This window comes from Filicampus tigris, chromosome 12 (assembly GCF_054856515.1).
Source record: "Filicampus tigris isolate MCC_2025a chromosome 12, RoL_Ftig_1.0, whole genome shotgun sequence".
Lineage (NCBI taxonomy): Eukaryota > Metazoa > Chordata > Actinopteri > Syngnathiformes > Syngnathidae > Filicampus > Filicampus tigris.
Genome location: NC_141228.1, coordinates 4825968 through 4850798, shown reverse-complemented (window position 1 = coordinate 4850798; position 24831 = coordinate 4825968). Strand labels below are relative to the sequence as shown.

Genomic DNA, 24831 nt, shown 5'->3' with positions numbered 1-24831 from the left:
CAACACAATTGCAATTAACAGGATGTGACTGCAGTAGAGTTCAACAGACGATGGCGCTATGCACTTGGTTATGAATTTGGTGGTATGTGGAAGTACAGCAATAAAAAGTGGACAAACTGAAGTGGCAGCGGGCAGTGAAATGAAGATAAGTACTGTTTATTTTCTCTTGGTTCTGTTCCATTTTAATCAGCAATGTTGCTGCCGTGTTAAAAGGCACTGTTAGGAAAGAATCTGTCCAGGTACATGTACATTTACAGTTCAAAATTGTTCCGTAATAGCAGTAAATATTTTTCAATATAGATAGGTGCGGCTTACATAAAGATGCGGCTTATATGTGTTGTTTTCATTACTATTATTTAAATATAGTGGGTGCGGCTTATATAAAGGTGTGTCTTATAGTCTGGGAATTACGGTACATTCTCTAAGTGGTCTATAAAGAATGCAATAATTTACAGTAGACTACATTGATACAATAAGCAAGTCTTCCACACCACTCTTTTGAGGCACTGACCTTCTGGTGTGCAGTTTGCATGTTTTCCTTGTGCTTTTTTGGGTTTTCGCTGGGTACTCTGGCTTCTTTCACATGTATGTTAGAGTAATTGAAGAGTCTTAATTGTCTAGGGTTGTGAATGTAAGTGTGAATAACTGTTTGTCTTTTGTATTCAAGTTGCAAATTATTATTTATTTTCGAAACGTTCCACATTCATACATTGCACTGCGCTATAAAGTATGTAAAGTACATGGTTCTTAATGCTCTGCCTTCTACCAATACATAACTGCAAGCATTCAAGCATACATATACGTACATACAGTATACTGCAACTGGCATCAGTATATACTTTTAAACACAATGGCATACCCTTTTAATGTATGTTAATGTTGAATTGCTTTCATTCAAGCAGGTTGTCTGATTAAATCTGAGTGTTTAGACAATACACTATTTGCATTTGGCTACAGGGAATGTTTTCGTGAAAAACGGTTTGACTGTTTTATTTTTGTTTTGTCTAAACTCAAGTCAAATCTACTTTTTTAAAATCAACCGTTTTTAAATGAGAAAGGGACTATTACGGGATTAAACGATTTTACTTGTCACCGTATCCAAAAGGACGTCTACCAGTGATTCAATTACGAAGTTAATTTAATTGGATTTGTCAGCAGACTTGGCAGTGAATTGCCCTAAATGTTAATTGTAGGTTGCCCGGTTTATGTTCTTCCACTGTGAAAGTGTCTAATACTTGCTAGCTGAGTCTTTTGTAATCACATTATTTGTTTAGCTACACACTGCGCACTCTCTTACTTAATTTTATTGAGAAAATGACCACACTACTGTGCCTCATCAATCGCTGATTATATATGGGAAAAGTTAGCAAAGTTGTTACCTCTACAGCACTGATTTTCAGTACCATGCTCAAAGGCACAGGCTACTTTGCTCAGGAATGACTTTCCACATCATTTGTTGTATCTGCAGCATGGCGACATGAACCGTCCACTCAAAGCCAAATTATTCAGTCTCTAACACCCTACCTTATCCAAGGAAATTGATTTAAAGTTGAATTGATGGATGTTGCATCAACTGTATGCTCATAATAAAACACATTCAAACAAGCATCCATCCAAAGTAGAGATGCAATGTTGTCCTTTTCAGGATTTGTACTGCAACAGTTAAGAACTGTTTGTTTCTTGTGTTTTAGGGGCTTTCACAGTTTTTTGTTTCTTGGCTTTGAATTGTCTGCAGTGACTATGTACTTGCAAGTAGGTTTGGCTGTGGGAGAAAGTGGGCTAAACAGAAACGTAGAGACAGCCAGACAGAGAGCGAAGACTGTAGTCTGAGAAACTCCCATGGGCCCTGGGGACCGGTTGCTCTTTTAACATCACTTGTGCTGTGATGTTACATTACAGAAAGCTGCTACAGCGGATCAATGCCCACTGGGGATGTGTTGGTGTTTTATGCCAGGGCAGTGAAGAGCTCTGTGTGTGTGTGGGTGTGTTTGTATGTGTGCATTTGCTTGCGTTTGTGTTTGCGTGTGTGACCTTCTAGGAAGAAGCAGAGGGTGGGCAGAGAACAAAATGATGCAAACCCTACTCATATGAAAATAATGCTCCTTGGTGCACAGTAAATGAATCCTCTACTCTATCATTTAATAGCAGACCAAAGAGAAGCAAGAGTCCACCCACATGAAAAATTACTGGTGCGGGATTTAGCTTCTTCATTCTTCAGAGGTGTCTGTAGCCTCTCTTATGTGGATGTTACAGCCTCCTTCATTTCCAATTCTTCGACTGCTCTCACTGTGTGCGTAGGTGGAATGTAATGCAGCAAGGATCACAAGCAAGCTCATATGCACCCAAAGGTTCAAACGGTCTGCTCAATGATACGATCAAATTATTAACTTCACTTGCATTCGGAGTCAGTTTTGCCTGCAGATGAAAGGCCGGATGACACAACCTTTGCTTCATCCAGAGAAGACACAAAAGAAGATCAAAACAAAGGACAAGCTGTTTTCCTTATAGGGCGGCACAGCTGCGCACGTGGCCAGCACGTCTGCCTCACGTGTAACGGTTCCGGGTTTGCATCTTTTTCTATTTTCTATGTGGAGAATGGTCTTCCCGTGTTTGGACTGTGTCTGCGTACTGGAGGTTTCTTCCACATTACAAAAACATGGGTGCTAACTTAAAAGACCACCCTAAATGGTTCTTAGTTTAGAATGTGAGTTTGACTGGTTTCCTATGTGCCCTATGACTGATTGGTGAGCAAGAAAAGCATAAGGTAGAAAATTGATCGATGGATGTTTTCTTGACAGATTTCTATGACCAAATATGTTCTCATACGTGTAACACCCGTCTCATGTAGCTAATGTATTAACGCTCTTGTTAATGGGGTGGTAGTACTATGAGCGGGGTGCTGGGTACTTTTACAACTAAATAAATTAACTTGGTAAACAGGACATACAATGAAAGAATAATTCTGGATCTGTGTAATAATTAGAAATTAAGGTGCCTCCACTTAGCAGGAAAAATGCAATTACATTACCTTTATATCCTACTAAGAATGATGAATTTAACTTGAGAATCTTGGTAAAATAGCAGAAAAACACACAATTCAGTAAGTTTAAATACAAACTGTATGAACTTTTAGTAAATACAAATATTATATACAAAAATAATGAATGACAAACAATTTGGTGTTCCACACATTCAACTCAAATAGTCCTTTGTCAAATAAATAAAATCTCAGTTTTTCCATTGCAGGCCTGATGTTGCTCGGGTGCATTGTGACCTTACAAACACAAAAACTGGTCCCTTCACTTGCAGAGCAAGCAAAAATAACTTGACACGTGCACTGAGTTGTGAATAGTACTCACGAGTCTTCAGTTCAAGGTAGATGGTGGTGTTTAATGGGCGGCGAGAGTTGAAACCACGCACCCTTCACTGCTCGGCGCACAATAGCGAATGACTACACACGACTCACTGGAGTGATACCATCAGTTTCATGTGCAGTGGTTGACAGTTACAAACTAAGTTACTTAAGTACAGTTTTTGAAGATTTGTACTTTACTTCAGTGATTTATTTTTTGACTCTGCTACAAGGTAGGCAAACACATCACATCCAACTACAATACATATCCAAAAAGTACTTGTTTCATTTTCATTGACGAGTTGCATAATCCAAGTTTATACACATCTCTTGTGTTTTAAGTGGTGTTGTTATCAGGTGGTGTTGTAGCAGTCAGGTTGCTCGGTGATTTCACGGGTCAGTTAGAAGTCGGAGCGCAAAAGTGGAAGTGCAGCAGCTGTGAAAGCGCCATTCGAGGATTTGGCAGGCATTGAAGATGATGTTGATCTGCTCTGCTCATGATCCATAGTTGTCTTACCTAAAAGTCAATGTTTCGACTCAAAGAACTAAACAATGATTCACACAGTTTAAAATATCTGTTTTACAACACACACACATCTCCAGCTGAAGGAAATTAGGTTAATCTTTTTGTTTTGTTTTTGGGCTGAGACATATGGCTGACCTAGTTAAAATGTTTAAGCCAGGGATGGGCAACTTAAATGCTGGAAGGAGCCACTCTATTTCCATCAGTGCTACTCAGGGGCCAGATATTGTCACACACTTCCTAACCGGATGTATGACAAAAATGCCATGCTAGATATGGACAAAAACAGGTGCGAAATATGTGTGCTTAATAAATGTCATTTTTGATGATAATTTTTTCAATGCACGTATAAAAGATCCACTATCTAACCCAACAACAATGGCTTTGAAGCAAACAACAAAATAACCACATACTGTGAATTTTTCGTTCCATTGCAAAGGGCTCTCATGCATAAAAATTACCATTAAAGTATGACACAAAAATTACTGAACAGCAAACCAACATTAAGTGCAAAACTCATTTTGTGCAATTTTTCACTAAAATCATCTCACTCAGTTATTGGGTTACTGAAGTGGATTGAGGTATGTTTGTCCTGCTTATAGTTCCAAATCCACAAACAAAACATTTTTAGACCTACTCATGTTGTAGTAGAGGGCAATACAAGACCCAATATATGTGCACTCAAGCCATGTCTGCCATCTGATGGTGATTGGCGATATTACAGTTCAAAACTACAGTTGATGCATATTTGCAGTTCACCACCCGCAAATTCGCACATTTCTTTTGTCAATTTTTTTGGTTTGTTTTTTCACACTTTTCTGGATGTTTTTTTGTCGCCATTTACTTCCGTATATTGAATGTTCGTCGGCATTTTTAAGGAATTTTTGGGTGTTAAGAAAAAGAAAGGGGAAAAAAAATTCAAAGCAGAAAGCCTTTTTGTTTTCCAAATCAAGGGGCCACTCTATGCCCACAGGTTGCCAGTTGAAAAGATGAAAATATTCAAATAAATTTACCGTAATGTGGGAAATAATCAAAGGAAGGTAAAACAATGTAGATAATCTAGAAAAAGCATAACACAAATACACAAAAATGAAAAATATGATCAAGAATATATACAAAAGCCAGAAAATAATGATGATAATAATTACTTAAATTAACAATAATAAATGACAAATTTACAAAAATAATGTGTACAATCACAATCTTTAACAAAATTAGCTTTCATCAGAACATCTCCATTAAATGGATAAGAGGAGGGGATAATAGAGCGGAGTAGAGAGGGGAGTGGCCAGGAAGCGAAAGAGGACCACGGGAGAAACTCTGAGGAAATTGCACTTTTGGCCTGTTTATCTTATATTTAACTTTGTCTTATAATGAATGTTCTTTAAAATTTGCAGAAGTTCTGTCACTGAGCCAAAATGTTTATTTATAATGAACTTGTTTTATTTATGATTTTATTTGGAACAGTGTGATGATACAAAAATAAATAATTCATTGTAGGCCATTTTGTCAGTTTGTTTCTATAGTTTGTTTCTTATTCAATAATAACTTAACTAAAAGTAAGTACCTCTGTGCTTCTATTCAAGTCATATTTTAACATTTGTTGGAGTAGCATTTGACCACGAGGAGCTGTACTTTAATTCAAACGCTGCAACTGTGTACTTTACCCACTCCTGACCTTGTGTAACTGCAGTAAAAGAGGAAATGTTGCTTGAAACATCACACCATCATCCAACTGTCGACAGTCAAAGCCAGAACAGCAAGGAAGATTTGAGGGAGCTTTTTACCGTGATAAGGCAGCATTATCCACATGGCCTCAGTGAGTAAGTACTAATTAGAATCAAAGTAATTTCCAGACTTGCGAGCGAGCCTGACACAACATTTTAAAAAGAAAAATACATGTGTACATATATAATGTAGGCTGCACTATACAGTAAGCCGCAGGTGTGCACATTGAAACATGGGATGAAAGATGAAAACACATAAGGATTTTTAAACTTTTAATTACCATCATTTTCAAGATTACAAGCACCGTGTATATTAACCGTACACGAACACACACCAAAAAACTGAAAAAGAAGTTTTTTTTCTGTACTCAAGTATTATAGAATCCATGATTTACGAGTGTCCACACTCCCAAAATCCCTTTTTTTTAACATAATAATTTGATTGATTGGGGATTTCTTATGTTCAGACACAGATTAAGGAGCAAGAAAACAGCCGTAAATGAAAACAAAAATGTCTTTCCTGATGTTGTGTCCTAATGTGTCCTGAGAATGGACATGTACAAAGGGGAGACACATAAGCGTGTGGAGTATTTCCATGTAATTTTCTGCTTTTGTCCCTCATTATCGTCAGAATGGTAGCATCTATTGTGAAAATGTTTGCAATGCCTGCATTTGAATTCTGTGGAGGCTATTTATTTATTTATTTTATGTATTTATTTGTATTTATCCACTTAATGTTTTGCCTTTGTATGGGGCAATGTTGGTCCTACCTCATCAAGTTAGAATTCCACTTGAGTGAGAGTTTGCAAAGCGGCCGGTTGAGCCACAACACTTCTGTCTATAGTAACCTTCAACAACAAAAAAGCCTAAGAAAATGACTGATTGAACAATACTTCGGGCAATAAAGTATACAGGATCAGCACAACAGCAAGTGAAACATGATTTCCTTTGCAAATATTGTACGTAACGTAATAAAACAGAGCATCCTGGACTTAATACTGCATACTGGCTATCGACATATTTTTTTCCGCAGTTATGTGTTGTTTTTTTCTCACCACAAATTTGCCATCCTCCGGGGTAGCATTAGAGGTGGAATGTCCAGCCCCTTTGTGTGAAAAGCAAGTGTAGCACTGAAGTTGCCACACATCCATTCATCTGGAAATAGGCTGTTGATTCCTTCCCTGTATGGATGCACTTCTATGCAAGAAAAGGCATAATTATTTAATCAAATAGATTAAAGTAATGCTTGTCTAGTCTAGTGCACGGGTCATTAAGCCACTAAAATAACCCCAGGTGCTGCACATTTTGTTTTCACGTCTTATTTTGCTAGGTGTATTGTGCGCAATCAAACGGCTTTTGTGGTGGACCTCATCTGTTTGTTTGCTTTTCTGCAAGCGCAGATGATAACCGAAAGAAAACACACTACCGGTACATGGCTCATTTAACAACATGTTAAGCTAGGTTTGATGAATTTCATGCTCTAAAAACATGAAACCACATGTGCTTGGATGCGTATCTGACTACTAATATAGTTTGATTAACATTTTCATGTTTACCTGTCTCTGTTCAAGTGTGGTTTGGCAGAGATTTTCTCCTTTTAAATGTGTGTGTCCCACACGCACCTGCTAAATATACAGTATAAGCCCGTGCACGAGTGAATTGTCCTTGAAAGAAAGGTTAATGAGTTTAGCCTTATTCCCCTGATTCATAGCTCGCCACTGCTCAGTCAACATGGGATGGGATGTATAGAAACTTCTATAACCTCCATATTGGAAAAGGTTTCGGCCTGAGGAACCGGGGTATTTGAAGGAATTCAAAGTTCCCCAAAGTCAGCCCCAGTTCATTTAAACAAAGCTAAGAGATGACATTTTTAGTGATAATTCACAGATTTGTTGAATAATTACCAAAAGGTGAATCTTTCAAAATGCAAATCATGTTGCCTGTGTTTATCTACTTTGAACAACATTTGTTAGAGGGATTGATAGGTAGATAGAATTTAGGACATTTCAGGCATCCTACATGACTTACTTTCAGTAATGCCTGCCCTTCACAATTTCATAAAGCACACCAATCCATTTTTAACTAATCCATTCTCCATTGCCGTCTGATCACTTACAGTATCTTGACTGTTCTTTTAATCTGCTGAATCCACATGCTTGCTGTCGGAGGTAATTTTTGGTAGAGGATGCTTGTTCTACTCAACAGCACTAAGTGGCTCAACCTGCATGTGCCTTTTCTAGTGCTCCCCCGTACACGCTCGCTTCAAGGACAGTTTTTGTTCTGCAGTAGCTGATGCAGAGTGAAAGGGTTCTGGTGTCGGGACTCATAGTAGTGTATGTGATAAGAGCTTGCTGAACCTTGTAGGCTCTTCAAGATCACTAAAATAACAGTGTTTATGTCCATGTTATTATTGATTGGGCTTTCATTTTGAAGTTGAGCTTCGCCGCATATATTTTTTTAAATTGCTTTTAAAGTTAAACTTTTCAAATTCATCACAACAAAAAATGAACTTTTCTCTGCCCTAAAACAAAAGCTTTTGTAACTTATTTGCTCTATCAAAGTGGAATATTTATATAACTCCACAGAGGTGGAAAATGGTTGTGATAATCAGTTTTATTGTCAAGGAGCAACCTGTGCCTGGAGGCTGGTATCAGAGTTTTAAATTTAGGTTGTTTTAATCACAGGAACACACGAGCAACTGCTTGTCACAAAAGTGTTATAATCAACATATGGCAAACATCAAAAGTACTGTGTTTCAAAATCGTTGGATCAAGGGGTGACAATACGAACCGACGGTTGTGGATAGGTTGAGCGATGTTCCGCTGAGCTATTGTTACACATTCCACTGGTTTTGATGCAGTGTTTAGTCCTAGTTTGACATAGACGCCACTATGCTCGTCATCCTCTCCCGCCAGCTCGCCTGTCCAATCGCAAATGTAACAGAAGGCATTTTTTTTCTGCCAATAACAGAGGATTAGTTTGAAAAAAAAAATCAGTAAGTAGGTGAATTTGCAAATGGCATAACGCAAATATGCTGAGGCTCACTAACAGCAAATTCGATGGCCATTATCATAATGAGTCCCTTTGGCACACTAGGTGAAGAGAAGCAGAGTGCATGTATTGGTCACTGTTGCAAACATGTATTTAATTTAATTGCATTTTGGACAGGATACATACATGTAATTGGAATTGCAACATATTACAAAATAAAGTTCAAGAATTAAGTTGATGTGTTGAAGAAAAGAATGGTCATGTGAAAATGTAGATGCATTTCACAAAAAAACTAAAACAAATACAAAAAGGATATCAGAGAAGCAGTTCAATGTTAATATTAGTACGACAGATGTATCATATCAACAAACTGTGTGCAATATGTTTTTCATAGTTACATTCATTTGATGTGTATTCATGTTAATGATTAATGACAGTTGGAGCATTGCACCTGAGTTTTCTGTTGTTTTGTTTTGACCATGTGTTTAAACTAAATATTTGATGTTGTACACACATTTTGGCCACAGTTGTTCTTTGAGTTCCCCCTGAAACCCAAAGACTGAGAGGAAAGAGAAAGTTTAAAAAATGTCCCCTTGCTCATTAACTACAATTATCCTCAAAGATAGAAAGGAAGCGTTATACTCATTAAATTCTGACCCCCCCCCCCCATCACTTCTAATGTATGCTCTGATAAATTAACTATATATCCCTTCATATTTTCTCTTATCGACTCCCACATGCTTTAAGAGGAGAATGAGTGAGAATGAGTTTGCAAAAAAGAAATCTTGAGAGATATTTTATGCTCAAAAGTCTTGGAACACATGTCCATTGCACCTCAAGGACGTTTGTCTCCCTTTTGTTTCTATGAGAAATTTGATCCAATATGACCACATTTGGGGTCAAAGCGTGGACAAGATTCGAGAATCTGTGTTCTCTGTAGCCCCAAAGGTTTTTGATGGGGTTTAGGTCAGGGATATCAAATTCTTCTACAATCTCCCAGACGTCATTGACTGTCTTTGAAGTGTAGTTAAAAAATAAGTGACCGATTTTAGTTGATTTGCACCTCATATTCATGTATAACATTACTGGATGTAATAATCACTACCTGCATGCTTCACGTTACCCGTAGATGCCAACGCCTGCCCGTCCAAGGATTTTCAGTGCCGTAATGGGAAGTGTATAGCACCCACCTTCGTCTGTGACGGCGACGACGACTGTGGCGATGCCAGCGATGAGGAGAAGTGTTCAAATCCCACCTGCGGCCAGCACGAGTTCCGCTGCAATGACTCTGAGTGCATTCCGGCACTGTGGAGCTGTGACGGGGATCCTGACTGTAAAGATAAGTCAGACGAATCTATGGAGCGCTGCAGTAGGAGGACTGAGCCCCAGAAACCACGTTGCATCGTGAATGAGTTCCAGTGCGGGAGTGGAGAGTGTGTCCGCCTAAACTGGAAATGTGACGGAGATGCCGACTGCAAGGACAAATCCGATGAGGCAAACTGTCGTAAGTAATCTGTCATTCATCAATTCATTGACAAGTAGGTCCACTCACTAGACACATCATTAGTTAGACTTAAGCAATGATTGTTTATTTTCCATTTAGTTGATTTGGCATAGAACTGCAGTGTGTTTTGATCATTTTAGAGTGTAGTTTCCTTATTTTCTAAGGGAGCTGAAAATAGAAGTCTCAGACTCAGAAGTCTGCTACAATTGCAAAGGAATGAATTGATGAGTCCAGCACTGGTTATATGCATATAGCGCTTCGGCTCACGGCCCCATGCATTGCATTGCAAATGGGATGACATTAGATTAATCTGATTGGTTACTTTTATAAGTGCTATATTTCTGCCAATTCCACCGTTGGTTTTCAATCCACAATTTCAGCTTTCATCTCCTTGAATGAGATCTAAATGTTGTCGTTAAATTCAAATTATTGAGCAAAGAGTGATGATAAGATGTATGATTAACCCACCAAGGCCTAAAGCGCCTGGCTCAACACCTCCACAAAACCTATGGGCGACTATAGAATCACCTGCTAAACCTGATGTTCTCCCACCTACAAAATAATTGATATCTCATCCCCCTATAGCAGGTAGAAACATTATTCCAAAAGAATTTGAGAGCTTAGACATGGCTTTCACACAGGCCCGAGTTTAGTATCATTTACAGTTTCAATCGAAGATGTAAAAATAATGTGTTAGTACAAGAGAAGCGCTATTTTTAATTTTTTAAAAAAATCTAATGGAAATGACCATCCTCTATTCTGTTACAAAGCCGTCAATATCATCATTGTCTACAAACATATGTCTTAATCAAATACCACGTTCGACTGGTTCCGCTGGTTCGAAGCCCACAAGCACGTCGTCTATATCACTGCCTTCACTTATTTCAGAGCGCCCGCGATCGTCTGCGCATCTGCCATTATGCTCGAAAAAAATCTGTGACATCCTCCGAATGGTCCGTCGCCTGTACTGTATATTCTGATGCATTCCATGGGCTAAGAGACCGAGAATTAGATTAAAAAAAGAAAATAACATAACGCTCTCCCGGCTTTAAGGGTAGAAAGACGCAACAGCCCTCTTGGCTTTAGTGGTAGAAACGCGGTTTGGTACTCTCGGCCTTAACGGGTTAAGAAAAATAGTAATGAGCAAAATTCAGCATTCACACAAGTATCTCAGTTGTACCGACTGTTGAGACTGGTGAATGCATAATCATAGTCACTACAGATCATGTTTTCATTGGTGCTGAATTTCTAAATGATTACAGTACATATTGTATCCTTTAATTGGAAAAAAATGAATGAATTTCGAAATGACTGAAGGATGATCAATACTAACTTTGTCATAATGATCCAAGCATGGGTTGCCATGCAACTGTGGGATCTGCAAAAGCAGGAGAAGCTGGTAGTACTTGTGTGACTGTGTGTTTGTTGCATGTGCATGTGTGGGAGGTGAAGGTCCTCCATGAAGCACAAAGCCCATCTGGTCTGCTCTTCACACCACACAGGGACATGACAGCAGACTCACGCTTGCATCGTGAAAGATGCACGCACGCTACACAGCCACACGCTTTTTCACAAGACACATTTTCCAAAGACGAAGGCTGGTTCAGGGACTGTACAAATGTCCAAGTGTCACATGAAACAGATGTGGCAAACATAGCTGTTTTCACTCAGTTGCTGGCATACACATGGCACTCTAATTGCACAATCAAAAGAGGCTTTGTACAATACATACCCCCATCTGGCACGACCATGTTGAAAATCTAGTCATTAAACAGATTCCTCAGTGTTTTATCTCCTACTTGAAATGCCTCCTTCACTTAAAGTGGTCATATGTAAAAGTGTCTTTTGAATCGCTTGTATATTAGGGTCTTTGGAATTCCCGCCCAACCATGAAGCGTTTAAATGAAACAACCATGTAAATCTTTCATTAGATGCCTATTATTAAAAATATGTCTGTGAGAAAGCCTTTCTCAGTTTTGTGAATTGTCCTTCAGCAGTTCAGCTAATTTAAATAAATAAAAGGCCGCAGATGGAGCTTCTCCGCATATCACTTGGCAGTTAGGTAGGCCAAAGAAGCACCACAATAACTGCTGTTTGAAGCGTTTTTTAAAGCATGCCTGCAAGAAGAGTTTGGAAAAACACCTTGATTTTTATTCCACTTTAATGAAAAAGTTACTAAGGTGGCAACAGTCAGTAACTCTCGCTTTGTTGCACTGCCCTCGCTCCACCTTGGTCGTCCATGGTTGGAAGCTGTACTCAGTAAATGTGTGAGACGGAATCGCTCGCCAAAACCAAAATATTTCAACCAGAGTGTGACAAGTGCATTTTACGTAAAATAAGATAAGATAAGAAGATAAGAATGCCTTTATTGATCCCACAGTTGGGAAATTTTCATTGCTACAGCAGCAAAGATATAGGTCATAATGTAGCCATTAATGTATAACATTGATGGCAAACATTCAGGATCAAACCTATGTAAATATATGCAGTAACATGTGTATGTACACATGTATATACACATGTATATACACATGTATATACATCTACATAAAAAGTATGAGGAACACTCATTTTAGCCTGTACCTAGTACAGAGGAAGAATACTCTAAGTAAGTGACAGTGCTGCAGTGCTGTAGTGAAATGTAAGGGACAGCATTGGATAAAAATAAAACTAGACTAACAGTAGTGGGGAATGTTGAGTATTGCACGGTATTACAGTAATGCTGTAATTCATTGTGTGTTTTAAAAACGCATAATACAGTGGAAATTAAAAGTCTGCACACAAATGCCATTTCTTAATTGCAATAATAATAATAATAATTAGACAAAAATATATTTTTTAATAAAAAAAGAGACCAAGATAATTTTTTTCAAACCCACCATTAATTTGTCCTACAATCCGTAAAACTCAATTGAAATAATTAAATATTTTAGAGGGGGGAAGTCAAAAATAAAGTGAGATAATGTGCTTGCAAGCTGGGGATGCAACTGTGTTCAAAATTTGCCAATCACATTCAACCTCAGGTTAAGTGGGAACCCCCCCATCACCAAAAAAAAAGTACAAAAAAAAAAAAAAGTTCAGCTATTCTAGTAGTCTTTTACGGATATGGCAACAGCAAAATAAGCTGTTTTATAATGGCTGAGTGGATTTAGCAAATTTTTCATGAATCCAAACCCACTTACCGCTGCTCTTATCCCACAAATGCACACTTCCTAACAAATGTGGCACCATTGAAAAGCGAAATAAACAGGCTTTTCAGAGGTTAATTATTTATTGCCGAGAAGCATTGTTACAACAAAGAAATAACCTACCAAACACAAATGACCTTTCTTTTTGTGCTGTTTATTTTCTGCGCAGGAACAAATGTTTTGTACTCACTTTATAATAAAAAAAAAAATTGCACTAAAAATTAACATCAGAGCCATCAGAACTCGACTCTTCAAAGCAAATGAGATTCGTGAGAATAATTTCATTTGCTTTGTTCCCTTAGTCACATGGGTAGTTCCTCGGTCTCTGTTCTGTATTATTTCATGTCGCGTGAATGTGAAATGCATGAAGGATATAATAGAATTTCCATTGGAGGAAAAAAAAATGTGAAAAGAAGTAAGACTTTTGTGTTAATTAATCAAAACGTGCTGATTGCAATCGTGATTTTAGAATTATTATACATTTTGGTATTGTGCTTAATTATGTGGGCTCAGATCCTCCTTGGGTACGGAATTCAGGGCTGAAACGAGTCCTCGAGTAGCTCGGTTCAAAAAAATGCATGAGGCATTCCTTTTTTCCTCAAATAACCGCTTATTTATTTGCTTGTGCTTTGTTTATTGAGTCAAGTTAACTGCAGTAACAATTGTTCATGCTGTGCATGACAGTAACACGCCGTCAACGCAGTAAGAAGGCCAACTTCAAAATAAACCTTATCTTACCAAATCATATATGCAGGGGTGCACATAACTGGTACGCAGATACACATGCCCAACAGAAATCACTGATGCGTACAGTCATTTGCGTCACAACGCGCATTGGTGTAACTGTACACACTAGTGGTAAAAACAAAGAAAACACTAGTGGTGCAGTGGAACGAATCAATCTTTGATTGGTAAGGATCAAGCATCGGTTCAGGATCGGCACGATCCGCAGAATGGTTGGTGAAAAAAACTGCTCGTTCACAATAAGGCAACGTGATTAGTTCACATTCAGTAGAGGAAGTTGAATACCCTCAAGATCACTAACTTCAAAATAAAGCTTACCAATTAATACATTAAGTCATTAGTGCCAATGCAATAGCCATAGTGAACTTTTACTTTGAAGTTGAAATTGACTTCCGTTTTCGACGTATGGACAGTTTTAACACTTGCCACCAACACCAACACACGCTGTCTCGAAATCATATTCAGTTGCTAATTTAGGACATGAACAAACCGCTGGTTAATTACGCTGTCATATGATACGACACAAGTCTCCGGCGTTAGTGGCTAGCAGCTGTTATCATTAGCTGGTAGTTCAACAGCTGCTCTGGCTTACTTTTTTTTAAATTTCTTTTTCCCTATTGTAGACCTAGATTACTTTGTAATGTGCTGTTCATGTTTTAAAAAAAGGTGCCTTAAATTGCACTTCAAGTCTTTTTCATTATGAAAAAAAAAATGAAAATAAAACTTTGAGTTCATTTAATTTATAACAACATGTTTGCCTAGTAATTGTAAGAGAACATTCAGCTCAAAATGTCTGGCAGGATACCTTGAAATACACACTGTACCACTTACAAAAATTGCGTTAAATTGTGTTCTTAAATCCTAAACGGCCATATTAGACATTAGGAGTTGATTTTTTTTTTTTTTTTTTATGGACAAAAGCTTTTTATAAAATAAATGAAGACAAAGTTCTATTTGGCTTCTTCTTTTTTTTTTTTTGCTCATATAAAAACCGATCCGACCCGTGACTCGAAATCCATGACCGATCCGAACCGTGACTTATCTGATCCTTTGGACCACTTGCGAGTAACAAAGACAGTCTCCTGGTACTCTTGCGAGTACCACATGAAAAAAATTATGTGCACCCCTGAATAGACATCAATGCCTTGGAATTCTTTTATTTTTATTTTTTTTTGCAGCAGCAGCGTGTCGCAGCGTAACGGTTTGCCATCACAAACTGTTGCCACCAATAGCAACAATACAACGGTCCATCGCTAATCAAGGCGCTGAAAAAAATGACTTAATTACACTGACACTGTATTGTACCGTGCCTGTTGCCAGCATTTAGCAGCAACCGTGTTAGCAGTTAGCAGCACTCAAGTGGCCCATATAATCCGGCGAGAGCCGTCTTTACTTTTCAAAGGCAGTTTATCAGACGTAAATGACTTTGCAGACTTTGATGCTGACAGCCTGACAGTTTGCCCTTCCTACTCATCGTCTTGTAACAAACCAGGCTTACTCAAGTGTGTTATTTTAGCCGGCAAAATCACTACTGGGGTTCTGAAGTCACTTAGTCTCATAGACCCAAAATCTCTAGGGAGAGATTTGTCTAAAATCTTACTGTTTCTAGAGAGGAAAATATTTTGCTGCTATGCACAGTTTAAATTGCAGTATCAAATGTTGATTATCTAAAAATGAAAACCAGTCCGTCCTTCATTATTAAATGGAAATGTATGTTTTTGTGTTCCGTATTTATAATTGCACTTTAACCAAGCAAAAATAAATAAATAAATAACATTTTCTTCAAGGAAATACCCGATTATTCAATTTAATTTTCGGTAGGATATACCAAAATAATTAATAGCTGCAGCCCTAACGGAATTTAGAGCAATTAGTGATTGCCCAGGTTTATTGCATATCTGTTGTAGTGGTTGGGACTTATCATTACAATCCAGCCTCTCGATAAATATGTTGAAATACTAAAATATTAAGAAATCTGGCCATTACAACTGAAGCAAATAAGCAGAAAGGAAACACTGTCTCCTTTTCAGCAAAGATGTATTTCAAGACATAAAAGCAGAAATCTGTCTGTTCTAAACCTGTGAGTTTCAGAGTTGGCAAAATCCAGAATGTGGGTAATGACTGGGAGAAAGGTAGGATGAGGAACACATGAGCAAGAGTTAATAATTTTGGGGGTTCCTATAATGTCTCATTTGTAGAGAGGCAAAAAAATGCAGTAGCCTACAATGTCTGAGCACTGCCATTGTGGTCAATATTAGATGAAAGAGATCTCATATGCTGATCCTTTCAGGCCATTTGCACAGTCAGCTGAATTCTCCATTTTTGTCCATGAAATAGGATTTTCATCTTAATCTCAGCTAGTGAAATTGAATAACTTCACTACTACATTGGGTTGGTTGTGAGAATCTGAAATGTCTTAATGTTACGATTTTAGAATGTACACTAAATTGACATAAGAATTACATCGAAAGGAAAATAAGGAGTTGTGTCAACCTCTGCAGCTGCATAAGCTTTTACTCTTCTGGGAATACTTTCTGGTTTCTGACCAAGTTCTTCCACATCAAACTCATCTAAGCATGCCTTTAGGGACCTTGTTTCATACACTGGGGATGTCCAAACAAGGGATGGGCGATACCACACTTTACAGATTTGATACGATACCGATACTTTTTCTTGCAATATAATCAATACTGATAGGATACCTTTTTCTTGGCCTTTTTTTCAGTCATATTAATGTTACGCAGGTAATTCACATAACAAATTTATAACGCATTATTTTGTGCATATGGTGTGCAATACATAATAAACCTAACATAAAATAAACTAAATATATAAATATATAAATAATAAAAAAAATATATAAACTAAATAAATAGAAAAACGGATTAAATCATAAATAAATGTGGACAAAATAATGCACATTCGCACATTCCTAGTTTGTGATAGACAGTATTGTAATCAAGAAAATGTGAAAATCATCATCTAAATGTAAGAAAACATGTTACAGATGAAGCCTAATATCAAAACAGGAAAGTACGGTATTCTCTTTTCGGTGGAAAATGTCATGTAAAATCCACATAATTGTATATCTCATATTTTAGACACAAATTCCTTCTGTAGAAAGTTTTTCTATCTACTTATCCACATCCATCCATACCGCTTGTCCTCACAAGGGTCGCGGGCGTGCTGGAGCCTATCCCAGCTGTCTTCGGGCAGTAGGCGGGGGACACCCTGAATTGGTTGCCAGCCAATCACAGGGTACACAGAGACAAACAATCACACACACTTACCATCACACCTAGGGGCAATTTAGAGTGTCCAATCAACTTACTACGCATGTTTTGGGAATGTGGAAGGAAACCGGAGTACCCGTAGAAAACCCAGGCAGGCACGGGGAGGGCATGCAAATGCCACACAGGGAGGCCGGAGCCGGGATCGGACCCACGACCTCTGAACTGTGAGGCAAACGCGCTAACCAGTCGACTACCGTGGCCCCTACTTATCCACATATATATTTTTTAAATTTCTTTTTAAAGCTGTCTGTAAAAAGCTTTAAGACGCCTGAAAATACATGCATATTCAACACATAGGCTACTGTAAATATTGCATCAACTACTATTATTCTTTTTACCTGTGTGTGTGAGACATGTTAAAATTAGATTATGGTCCTAATATTTAAGGACTCAGGAACAGACACAAGAAAGGCAGTGTCCATATCACTACACTGGCAAAGGTAATAGTTTGTACCTAGATAGATGTTTATCACACAATCGGCACCTTGCACTAACTCTATCGATGGGTAAAAAATAACACACCACACTTCCCTTCCTCTCCGCCATGCCTTACATGTCTCTTCTCTGTATATAAAAGGTTCATTTTAAGCCCCAGACTGATAAACTAATTCAGAGGAGCAGCTCTGATTCTTATAGCTATGGTATTTTCACTTTTAGGTGTGATATTCAGTACTAGCAGTTTGTAGCTTCAGTTTTGTTCTACTAATTACACAACCAGTCAAAGAGATAATGAATTTACAGCCTTTGCTGTTGGAGCATTCCCAGTCAAATGCCAACACTTTCAATAATGTCTCTCATGCACACACACGCAACCCCCCTCCCCAAAAGACGGGCTGGAAATTGAATTACTTTACATAAAAAAATTGCCCAAGTGCAACACATCATGTAAAACACACATATCTACCAATGCATATATTGCAAGAGCAATAGTGGAATTCCATTCATCCATTGTAAATGGAATAGCTAAGGCTTAGTGGTACACAGTGAGAGTGGGATAGAATAATTGTGAAATTGTTTCTCTCAAAATGTGTTACAAATTTCAACTTTCCCGCTTGGCTCGATTATGTTCCTCAGCCCTGCTTACATGTCGACCTGATGAGTTCCAGTGTGGTGATGGCTCCTGTATCCACGGCACCAAACAGTGTAATAAAGTCCATGACTGCCCAGACTACAGTGATGAAGCTGGTTGTGTAAACGGTAAGAAACGTTTCCAACGGACATTATTAAATTAACTTCAAGTGAATAACATTCAACGACTTCACCGGACTGTTGCTTTCTCCATCTGAAATGCTTTACTGCAGCATCCCTCAGTTCTTGTATATTTTTGAAAAATCTCATCCTTTAAATCTTCACCGTTCTAGATTACATCTATGATCATATTAATTCTGTTGCAGTATAGTTATTTTTTTTAATGTAATTTTGTGCCTGTGTTCGCAGTTACAAAATGTGACGGGGCTAGACACTTCCGCTGTAAAAATGGTGAATGTATTGACAGCAGCAAGGTGTGTGATAATGTCAAAGACTGCAAAGACTGGTCTGATGAACCTGTGAAAGAGTGCGGTAAGATCATGCACACGCACACACACTCATTTTACTGAAAGCTTCACTAGATTCCAGCCTATTATGTATGCTCATACCAGTACTGCTGAACACATTCATTTCCAGGCATCATCAAGTACAGAGTTCTCCTAATGTGAGCGTTCACTCTTCCTGATAAGAGGAGCTTAATTTGATCAAGGCAGACTAAATAATTTCTCAACTGCCTTGTTATGATCAAAGACCCTGGCGCCTCTGCCCTCTAGTGCTATCTTAGACAGGAAAATGTGATCAGACTACGTTGCCCATTAGGAACCACACAGATTATCCGCACTCCATAGATAATTACCCCTCAGCAAGTCACGCATTTCACTTGGCTCTCGTTGCAAAGTAAACAGAGTGCTGCAGTTGATAAAAAGGAGACAGGTTGGTGAAATTTGTTGAGGCACAGCAGCTTTCATTTTGTCTAATTACATGTGCAAATATATACATGTTTTGAATAAAAAAACTGCATGTTGCACATACATTTGTCCCACATATGTTTGTATGCTATGTATGCTATGTATAAGTATGTCACGGCATGTACCGCAGGGCTGTCAACCTTTGACCAAACCTTGAAGTGAGCCATTGGTCAGTGAAGTGAGCCCCCCCCCCCCCCCCCCCCCACGGATAATGGTGCCTTATGCACTGTGTATAGGGAGAGGCTACCCTGGTCCTGTTTTCTGAGGTTGGTCATGAGACGCTCGCAAGCTGAGCCGTGATTGGTCGTTACCTGAGCCCTAAGCAACAGTAGCCGGGTTTACATGGAGACTTTTTTGTTATTAAAAATTGAAATGATTCTGAATGAAGACCTCTGCTCACCAGGCGTGACCTATTATGATCGGCTGTTTACTTACACCACCCTGTTAATCAGATCAGCCGTGTTACAGCCGTGTGTGTGACACACGGAGAGCAATTTAATCACGTGATCTAACAAGATGGAGTTCATTTATTTAGCACAGCATTCTCCATTATTTGAACACTTTTATTAAAGAAGCATCTTTATGAAAACGAGTTACCAGTACTTTAAAACAACTTTGCGTCGCAGGCGATCTCTAGACGCTGCCTTTTTTTACATGACGCTCGTTCGGATTGGCAAAATGAATATACCACCCCCTCTGAATCCGAATGAAATTCCAATTGGATTCAGCCTTTTTATTCCGATTGGGGTGTTTACATGGAGCATTTTTATTCCGATTGGGTATTCAGATCCTTTCTAATTGGAATACATGGCTCCATGTAAACCCGGCTTGTGATGTCATTTTCACTCGACAACAAGTGACAAAATGGCCACCCCTGAGATGAATAAAAACAAGTGCTTACTGTCACGTATAGAGCAGGAATTGGACCCAAAAGCAGACAGGAGACAAAAATGGAAAAGTAAAATTCTTTATATGCAAAGAGTAAGGCATAGCAGGGCATGGAAGGCAAAACGTTCTGACAATGTGTAAGTGAGTAATTCCATTTTACATACCGGAATACACACCCAACACTTAGTGACCACATAAAGGACAAAGCGACTAGCAACATAAAAGAGGGAATGACCCAAACCCATACACAGTATCATAACAGCTTAATTGCTTAATTTGCTCCTTAATTCAAATGCAATATTATTCACAATGCTGTATTTAGACTAGTAAGGCGACATAAAACATTTTAAGAACATTCGGTGATGACTTTCCCTTTATTTTTATTTTTTTTAGGGGGAATGTTATTTCCAGTATTCTAGAGTATTTTCAGTGCAAGTCTGCCAAGTAAATAATGAATTTACAGACATAAACAACAGTGTACAAAAGGTCTGTTTTCCTCAATTGATTTGTCGTTTTTATTGAAATGACATTTTTACAACTGAAATCTATATATATTGGAAAATAATTGTGAATTATAATGTTAGCTAAATTTGTATTGAATTATATTTTAATACATCACTACACAACATTCAAAAATGTTAGTCTGTTGTTTTTTACAATGAGCAGCAGGGTGAGGTTGGCCATTGTTTCAATTTGGACGATTCCGGTTGCTAATGATTCTCAATTCTGAGTCTCATAAAAAAAAAGTTTGCATGGTTTAAATGAGGGTGTTCACCAGTTAATTTGGGGGAATTCAATCACTTGAACTTCTTTTGTGTTATTTCATTAACTTTTACCGTTTTTGAATTTTACTATGAATTTCTCAAGGAGATATTTTCAACTAGTATCTTAATATCAAATTTATGAACTTGAAAATGTTCAATTTAGTGTTGTTTTTCTATAGAAAGAAAAAAAAAACATACGACAATCATAAAAGATGTGTTTGAGGAGGCCACAAGGAAAATGTACAGTATATTGTGCCTAAGCAGTCTACAAAAACACATGCCGTATGTGTATATGCGTGCATACTAAGCTAAATGTTAGCTGGCCATCTACATTTGTGTGGACCCCCTGTTTTAGTTCCAGTTGAACTTGTTGGCATAAGAGGTATTTTACTGGTTTGCGTATCCGATTCTGACCGGTGTGGCTGCTTGCATAGCCACACAGTTCCTGCTTAGCCATTCGAGGTTTGTATTGTCGGGTGCCGCGCGCAAACAATGGTCATTCTGCATTAGATTTTGGTGGCTTCCGGTGGGAAAGGGCGATGAGAACAGTCCCACACCAAATTCGGCATCAAAATGAAGCACCAACATTTACAAACCCGAACGATTCTGTCAGAAGTGTAATTTACTCCCGGGTACACTCAATTATTTGGGTGATATTTTTTTCTTTGTGTGAGAAATTAAAATAAAGCGTGAGCTCGGACAGAAATGTGTGAGACTCACGCTCAATGCGTGAGTGTTGACAGCTTTGATCTACTGCAGTCCATTTCTCCTCTCGCCTCACATCTTGAGGCTATGCCATGATAAAAATGTGTCCTGAAACCACATAATTATTCCTAGTAGAATGAGCCGGGTTACACCTGCTGTTACAACATAAAAGGGCCTGATTTACTAAGAACCCAAATTGCGGGTGCTAAAAAGCATGTTCACACTAACAGATTGTGTGCGGTTTACGTGATATCCTAAAATAGCAATGTTTTTTTTAAGATCCCAAATACGGGAGGAGGCAAAATCAGCAAGCAATAAATTACTTTCATTAAATAAAAAACAAAAAGACTAGCAAGTACTGTGAGAACGAAAATGTAGAAGTCCAAAAACTACAAGGACCAAAACAAACTAAACAAAGACAAAGACTATGACTATGACTATGACTATGACTATGACTATGACTATGACTATGACTATGACTATGACTATGACTATGACTATGACTGGGACGGGACTTGACTTTGACAAACCAACAATGACTGAAAGAAAGCGGGCAACTAAATACAGACAAGTTGACGATACAACGAGGAACACCTGGACAAGACACAGCGGGTAGGAGGAAGCTGATTGGCTAACACAAGGGACCGGAATAACAAGCACAGGTGGACTCGATAACTTAACGAGAGTCAAAGGAACACAAGGAAAAACATGAAACTACAGTCAAAAACCAAACTCAAAACACAGACCATAACAGTGCTGTATTTATCCTAATGAATATTAGCAAATATACATTTCTCCAAATCTTAATTTGCTCATATTTCTATCTCGATCGGTGCAGTCTCTCCTAGCCAAAGTGTCTCTCTGCAGTACCTGTAGCCTTGAAGCTTAAATGTTTAATGTAAACCGGTAATGAAGCACCAGCTTTAGCTTTCTGAAGTGATCTCTCCACATTCCCCAAGGGCAAATGAGGGACAAAGGGATAAATGCAGACTTTAAAGCAAATACAGTCGAGAAAGGGCATGCACAAGAGGAAAATGGGGAGAATTAAATGAGAGGATGAAGAGGAGCACAAGCAGACAGCAGAATGGGAAAAAATTGTGGGCGGGTGCTTAATGGATGTGTCCAAATTTCATTTTGTAGGTGTTATTGGATCAAGGTGTGTTCCTCTGTGGTTTGTGAACATGAGCACGTAAATGCCCACATGAAACTATTACACAGTTCTCCTTAGACTTACTTTACCTCCCAACTTGTTCTTTTGGATCGAAATGTTTTTGTCCTCAAAACAATGCAAGATGATCTACAAACATACACATGAACGCACGTGCACACGCACGTATGCATTGTGAGTTGATTGGTTGTTGTTTTATTCATCACTCTTTTTGTGTCAATAATATCTGACAAACCTCTGTCTCGCTCCTTTGACTATTATCTGTGCAGGCCTGAATGAGTGTTCAGACAACAATGGTGGCTGCTCCCACATCTGCAGGGACCAGAGGATCGGGTTTATGTGTGACTGCCCCTCTGGGTACAAGCTTCTGGACAAAAAGACATGTGGTGGTAAAGAAAAAAAACAATACACTAGCAAATAGTGTTAATTGTGTCAACCTTTTCCCATAATCTTTCAAGTTCATGTTGTTTGCTGGTGTTTCGGCGTTGCAGACATCGCATTAACGTGAACATTTTTTTTTAAAAATCCAATATTGGACATTTTTATCAGAGGACAGCAACGAGAGAGAGAGAGGGAGAGGGAGGGAGAGAGCGAGAGCGAGAGCGAGAGCGAGAGCGAGAGAGAGAGAGAGAGAGAGAGAGAGAGAGAGAGATCTTACATAACCATTGCCACTCCATCCACTCCATTGCATCTCAGTGCGGAAACGTGATTTAGAATGCATAATCGAAGATGTGATTTTCACTCTGTAACTCTTTATTCTCTTTCCAGACATAGATGAATGTGAGAACCCAGATGCCTGCAGTCAGATATGCATAAACTACAAAGGGGATTATAAGTGTGAATGCTATGAAGGTTTCGAGATGGATCCTGCCTCCAAGACCTGCAAAGCTGTGGGTCAGTCATTCATCACACATATTGAATAGAAGTTCATAACCAAAATACACACATGGGTGGTCACACGTGCAAACACGAGCACATTGAAGCCTGGCTTTTCAAAGATTGCATTTACTTTTTACTTCCGGCAATCCTGACTACTGCAACGTTATATCCTCTGCTGTTATCTCTCTGTGGAATCCCCTGAAAAGGGAGGCCTGCTTTGGATGCAAGCCCTCCTCGGCAGTCTGTGCAAAGATAAATATGTGTCTTTTTTTTTTTTTTTATTTTTTTTTGCTGTCCTTACAAATGAAAAGTTTTCAGCCAGCTGCCGTGCTTCCCCTAGAGTGTAAAGCGAAGGATGTTGTTGGAGAATGTCTGTTTGCTAAAGAGCACAGGCTGGGTTTGTCACCTCTGTTTGCCTGGGTAAACACTCCTTGCTCGCTGTAATTAAAAAGGAGTCTGAATCCTGAAGTAGCAATGACATTGTTGCCTGCGTACTGGGCCTAAGACTGACTGCTTTTATTTTCAACCCCACATTTACAACATATGAAGTGAGAAAATTAAGAGACCATCGATATTTTTAACACAGTACATAATGACATCATTCAGGCATACTTGATTGCTGTAGTAGGTGGGTTTAAAACTGTCATACTCCAAATTGTTTTGACATTGTTTTGGTTGAGGCCATTGTTTTTGAGCATGTGATTTAGAGTATATTAACGGAGCCGAGCACTTAACTATGGTGCCCTTACACCGACTGACCTCGTCTTCATCAATAGTGTAGCCTCCCTAGCCCTGATAGCATTTTTCTCGGTAAACATGGAAACTATTTTGCTTTTGAGTTCCAAATAGGCATTCACATTCCGGCAGTGTGTCCAATGACCCCTTAGTCGTTATTGCGGGATTGGATTCCTTAAATGGTTTAGTTACATGGCAAATTCAACTGTGTGCAAAGAGAAAGAAAATCGTGTTAGCACTGATTAAGATGGCCACGGGTCTAAGGCCAAGTCATTACTGAATGAAGTGGTGTGGTAATGAAAAAGCTTAACACCAAAAACAATCCCTCACTCTTGGTTTAAGTGGAATAAAAACAACATTGATTGCCAAATGT

At 38.6% G+C, this 24831-nt stretch overlaps 1 protein-coding gene across 3 annotated transcripts in view; it reads left to right on the top strand.

Moving 5' to 3' along the window:
• Positions 1 to 24831, top strand: part of lrp8 (low density lipoprotein receptor-related protein 8, apolipoprotein e receptor) — a 204428-nt gene that overhangs the window by 109383 nt on the left and 70214 nt on the right. For all 3 annotated transcript variants that reach the window (XM_086046436.1, XM_086046437.1, XM_086046435.1), the window contains exons 5-9: positions 9723 to 10097; positions 18397 to 18519; positions 18760 to 18882; positions 23114 to 23233; positions 23613 to 23738. In XM_086046436.1, the coding sequence (XP_085902562.1) occupies positions 9723 to 10097; positions 18397 to 18519; positions 18760 to 18882; positions 23114 to 23233; positions 23613 to 23738 (867 nt within the window). The remainder of the gene's footprint in view (positions 1 to 9722; positions 10098 to 18396; positions 18520 to 18759; positions 18883 to 23113; positions 23234 to 23612; positions 23739 to 24831) is intronic.